The sequence below is a fragment of the Propithecus coquereli genome, unplaced genomic scaffold (genome assembly GCF_000956105.1).
Source record: "Propithecus coquereli isolate 6110/MARCELLA unplaced genomic scaffold, Pcoq_1.0 Scaffold66, whole genome shotgun sequence".
Classification (NCBI taxonomy): domain Eukaryota; kingdom Metazoa; phylum Chordata; class Mammalia; order Primates; family Indriidae; genus Propithecus; species Propithecus coquereli.
In genome coordinates, this window is record NW_012152618.1 from 1,812,336 (window position 1) to 1,818,597 (window position 6,262).

Here is a 6,262-nt window from a genome sequence, read left to right on the forward strand (position 1 = left end):
TCTTCCCTCAATAATACTATATCTGAACAATTTCATCATTGTCATTTCGTCACTTTTATCTTAACATATTATGGTCTGGCTTATTAAGATGACTACTCTCAATTTTAAGTTATTCAGATACAAATTTTATTTAGTATATTTTATTTTTCAGTATTCACTTTTACTTATTTTATAAATAGAAATAATCTTCATAATTTGGGGGAGTATTTAATAACAAACTATACCACCATTACTTTTCCATTCCATTGCAAATTCCGTTTAAAATATTTTCACAAATCAAGTATTACTAATGGATGAAAAATCATCTTGAAATGGCTGGCTACTGAGATACATAATAGTATTTCAATTGTTAAAAAGGACTCACTTAAAAAGTTTCAACATTTATGTCAAGGGTCATAGCAAACTGTGGCCCGAGGGCCAAAGACAGCTTGTCACCCATATTTGCAAATAACGTTTTATTGGAACCCAGCCACACTGTTTGTGCAGTTATTGTCTCTGGCTGCTTTCATGCTACTATGGCAGAGAAGAGTTGCAACAAAGACTTCACGGCCCTGAAAACAGTTACTCCCTGGCCTTACAGAAAAAGCTTCCTTACTCCCATTTTATTTGTTCAGTCTGCTAGAGTTTAGTTTTCAAAACTTAAAAGAACAGAAATAAAATAAATCTTTTTAGTAAGACTCTGAAAGAAATTAACATTGTGTTCCGTAAATGATGAGAGCTGGTGTTTGGGAATGATCGCCTGATACAGTCATGAACCAGAAACTCTCGGACTAACTGCATGAGTGGGGTTGAAACGAGCGAGCACCGAGCGAGAAAAGAGGAAATCTGAAGGACAGACACTCGTGAGAGGAGAATAAGGACGCTCACCCTTGCTGGCGCTGATCGTCTGTAGCACCATCTCAGCTGCACCACGATCGTGGAGTCGGGCTTGCTGGTAGAGCAGCTTTTGCTTTTCCATTTCCTTTTCCTGAACACAAATCCCAACCATTTATGTTAAGGCTATCAGTAAGCACAGCAGCTTTCTATAGACCATATTTTTAGTCATCTCTTCATGTATGGGCTCTATGACAACATTATGGACCATTTCAACACCAACAATGTTATTAAACAGATATTAACATATTCAACTCTTGTTTTTTTTTCCCCCCTTTATAGTTTTCTTGATATTCTTTTGGTACTGGTTTATCAGGATGGCTTTTTCGCAATTTTAATGATTTGATTCGTCCAAAGCCTGTATCACAGTTTTGAAGTACTGTACTTCATCACTGAAATGTGCACTTTCTGATTTAGACATTTGTGCATAAGTTTGTCACATTTTTAAATAATCTCCCATGTCATGGCCATAACTTGATACTGCTCAGCAAATGGCTCGAGTTGCAAGGTATCACTGAATCACAGAAAAACATTAACAGAGATGTCTTGGAGTTTTAAGCAAAATTGAAAGCTGATATGGATAAAAAGGTAGGCTTCAACTAAGTAGTGGATTTATGATACAGATCTCCCCAGTCACCCCGCGCCAAAGAATAAGAGATGCAATGTGCCTTTATATTTTGTATTCTCTGGTGGCAACAAACGATACTGCATGGTGCTGCTGGAGCAATGGCTGGAGTTTGTTCTTTTCCACTTAAGCTACCACTGAAAACATAAAGAAGGAAATAAAAATAAAATATAAAGGCACAGCAAATTCAAGACTGGTATGACCATTCACTTGAGCAATCCAGTTCGCTGGAGAATTGAGACGGGACTAAGCAGTATAAGTTGCAGAATGAAAGTTGCATAGAGCCCTATGACAGCGATCCATCAAATGGCGTGGGAGGGAAGCTTAGTCAATGGGACATGAAACGGTCAATTAGTATCATGTCCATAAACACAACGGCCAAAACATATATGACCTAAGAGCAGGAAGAGCTGCAGCAGAGGTAGCCAAAGTGACAGCTTTGCTGCCATAAACTTTCCATCCAAAGTACGGAAAATAGACACTGGAAGATGGAAGAGGTTTAAAAAATGAAGGCTTGCTAGTTACAGAATATGAAAAATAAAGTGAACTAAAAGGAGGGGGAAAAGAAATGGGCTCAAACAAATGAATAAAGAAACCTTTAAATCAAAAGCAACCAACACAGACATTTATGCTGTTACCAGAGAGTTCTCGCCGAGGCTGGCAAATTTGTTTCTTAAATCTTTGATAATATCGTGCTGCGAAAACAAAATTGATCAGGGTTTTTTTTCACACTATAGTTAGAGCTCCTGTGGTTAAATTTTAATTTTTCTTAAATTATGTGATAGGCCTAAATGGAAGCAGAGAAAAGAAAAAAATAAAAAATAAAAGAGGCAGCTTTGCTTTATATGTAGCCATGCTAACACCTAAAAGGTTTGCCTTCATGTTTAAACCTCTTCCTGTGAAGTCAAAAACAAAACAGAAACAAAAACACACAGACACACAAAACCATACTGTCATTACAACACAGTTTCAGAAAAACTGAAAGAGGACCCTTTCGTCTGCTCTTCAGGTGTTGTTTAAAATCCATAAGCAACATTTGATTCTTCCTTTTAGACCCAACAATCTTTTTACTTTCCTCCCATTGGCGAAGCTATCACACAGAACTTTCACTTAAAGCTTAACCGACTTCTTTTGTGAAAGAGTTTTTCCAGTAAGAAAATGATAGGAAATTACTGGCTTACGGAATGGCCCTATCGTTTGCAACAACTAAAGCGGCAAGGGAGTCAGAAAGAATGGTTCTTCTATTGACCCACTAGAACATGGAAAGACAGTCATTGGGAAACTCACAGAAGATGGAAGATGGCAACATGTCATATACTTTTGAGAAAAAAACAAAACAAAACAACAGTTTGACATTTGTGCTCCAAAAGTGGGTAGACTGGTTCAAAGACCTGCTAGAACGACTTGCACAATAGACTCTTATGGTCCCGGTAACCACTTTGGTAAATGAAACCACACATGATGAATGGACCAAGAAATAGATAGGATATCAAATTACCTTGTTTAAAAATAAACTCCCTGGACAAAAGTTACTCTCATTTTCTTATATAGTATCTAAATTTCAATAATAATAAATATTTTGAGGAAGATGATGAAACTCATTTGGGGAAAAAAACAAAACAAAACATTGAGCCAAAAAGTTATACTGACCTAGAAGCAGAAAAAAAACGATACTTCATAAAAAAGGATCAGGTTAACCTCTCTCTTGAATTTCTTCTTTGTTAGACTGAATTAGCAGCTCTCTTTTCAGAACTCTTAATATTTCTTTCCACTACTTTGTCCTTTGAGAACAGCTTCGGGGCATACAATTTTATCTTCTCATTGGGAAATTTTATCACATTAAAAAATAAAATCTTGAGAGCTAAACCAGAAAGTTCCCAGATAATAAAGTGATGGATTATGTGGAAAGAAAAAATTTTTTTTCACTTCAAATTTACTGCAGATTAGCTTTTCTAAACAAATTGTCCATAGATCTTTTACAAGAGCTTACTCAGGGAAATGGCATCTTGAAAGTACCTTTTTAAAAGTAGAGTTTCCCTGCCACCACCAGATTGTGCTTAAACCACCTAGGGGTCTTAAAGAAACACCATTATACCTTCAACCTGCAGGTCAGTCTTTTTAGTTATTCCAAGGGGGAAAAAAAGAGTATAACAGTAATAGTCACTCCCTCTTAAAGCTAACTAATAACTCTTTCTTTTACAATGCTTAATTGTGTGCTTAACAATCCCCAGCAACTGGCCTTGAACAACTTACCCTGAAAGCAAGATTGTAGGACTCCCCCACACCCCACCCTTCCTGGGGAGAAAAATGCTGAACAGTTAACCTTCAATTCTGTGGTGGTCTAGCTCATGCAGGCCAGAGGACCAGACGGCCATTACTCAAGCAAACGTGGGAACAAGATCTGATGCCTTTCTTGTAGTGAGCTCCTGCTCCTGGTTTCCCAGAACTCCTTTCCCTTTAAAATCCTTCAGCCAGCTTGAGGAATTTAAGAAGGTCTTTGTGACATGAGTCTGCCTTCTCCTACAGAATAAACCCCCTTTTCCTATCACCAATTTTTATCTCTTGAGTCTGGCTTTTGGAGCAACAGGAGTTCAGTTACAAGAACAGCTCTATAATTTGAATTTTTCCCCTAGGCAAAACATTCTGATTATCAAGAGTACCCAAGAATTATCAGCTCATATCCTAGTGAGAGCATTGTGAGTCTTTTCAAGGTCAAATGTGGTCATGAAAATCAGACCCATAACCAGATTGCTGGCAATTTGCAAGTATTCAACCTCATGATTTGCTTTTGGTATAACTAAAGTTTGTAATAAAATTGCTAGTATTCTTCTATTTTGTCTAAGAGTGCCTTGAGCTTTTAACACTTGATTGGGGCCGGGGTGGGGGAGATGCGGGGGGTCAAGTAGAAAGGCCTGAAGGCAAAAAACAACTGCATTTGGTTCTTCAACAATTTGCCTAAGTGAGAAAAAAATATTGAAGTAAGAAGAATAAATTACAATTGCCCTTTGCTCCTTGATGGAGAAAATAATTTCTCCTTATAATGGAGATTAAGAGATATTTTAAACCAGGGCAGCCTGATGACAGCAAAGACATTCACATGGTTTCTAAAGGACATTCCTCAGGTCCTTTGACATCTGGGGCAACATTTGCACACATTACAGCTGAGGCTACCAAATCTATCATCTGGGCATCACGCCTAATGAGCCCAGTTTCTTTTTTTTTTCTGTGTATTTCCAAGACGTCAACAATGGTTTCCATTATGCTTTCCTCTAAAACTGCAGGTGAAAACAAGTTACAATGTAGGAGAATAGAAATTTCCAGGAACTGAACTCTTTTTTAACATATTTCCCATAATTTATTAATGTCATAAGTCGATCTGAAATATTCTTATTTGACATCTTAAACATAGTTATAACCTACAAGGTGATGTTGAATATCAATATCACAAGAAAAGAAAAGACTGAAAAATAGAAGATTCAATTGGATAACAGTGGGGAAGATGATGAAAGGGAGTGAAAACAATACTAATATAATTTGGTTTATAACACAAACAGGCCAACTCAGACTAAGGAAAAACAAAAGCAGGGGTAAGAATCACATTCTCCACTTCAATTAATTTCCTTCTGCTGTGTTCCAGCTCCTGACAGTGTAGGTTAGCTACATTCTATAGAGTTGACTGACACTGATAGGAAAACACTTAAAAGATTATAACTTTGTTTAATAGTAAATTATTTACAAACTAAAAAAAAAATTAAATAAATATATATGGAATTTCTTAGAAGAAAAGATTCACAAAAACAGGGACCCTAGCTGTTTCTTTGTTTTAAACGCCAGTACAAACTATACAACCAGTATAGTCCCTGTACTTAACTGGTATTCAAGAAAATTTGCATGAAAAAATGATAGAACCAAATGATGTGATATCATGTTCACAATCTAAAATATTACAAATGTTATCTTTCTGTTTGAAGAGCTATAAAACTAGTACAATATGAAAAGTTTATTTAGTTTTCTTTTAGTACATGGTCAAAGTGTTCTTTAGAATTACACACAAACAATAATTATCCAATTGTAGGCTTTAGCTCATTTAATTTTTTTGTTTATACCTTTCATTATTATCCATTCTCTTGACTACTGGACTTTCAAACAGTATGATAAAAAATCTTCCAGAATTCTACTTCTCAATAGGATGAGCATAGTTTCTAATGCTCTCTCTTTAATAAAAACAAAAAAGGAAGAAAATAAGTCTTTATCCAAATCGAACTCTTTAAAAATGGTATCAAAGTATTACTAATATACAGAGACGAAAGAAACACTAAACCAGAGACGTGTACTTCAGTTAACATGCTAGAGGCTCTAAAGTTTAGATACACTGTATAATGTGACTTTATGGCTAAATCTTCAATATTACATACACTTGTATTCTGGGTGGAATATTGTTTCCCATGGATTCAGCATATTTAGAACTAATTTAAAACTATGCCGAAGCAATAAAACTCAGCTGAGTTGAATTAGTTTTCTATTTCAGGGTCCAAAAGACAAAGTTTACACTTCTGAGAGAAAAAAATGAGTAACTCTACAATCAGAAGTTATCAGATTAGCAAAGCTAAATTGACTTATCCTTAGAGGGAATGGTTGATTCCTGAACACAACACTGATTTAAAAAAACAGCCTTCAGGCACCTATTTATTTGTTTCAGCCTTAAAAGCCATGGATACAAGTGGAGCCCATTCTTCCGCTCTTGTGGAACTGATCAACACTAGG

The 6,262-nt window shown here is 36.0% G+C and overlaps 1 protein-coding gene across 1 annotated transcript in view; it reads right to left on the minus strand.

The window, feature by feature from the left end:
* The window catches only part of RYR2 (ryanodine receptor 2 (cardiac)), a 509,242-nt gene that overhangs the window by 68,613 nt on the left and 434,367 nt on the right, over positions 1-6,262 (minus strand). The window contains 2 exon segments of the mRNA XM_012660153.1: positions 776-967; positions 2,137-2,193. Coding sequence (XP_012515607.1) covers positions 776-967; positions 2,137-2,193 — 249 coding nt within the window.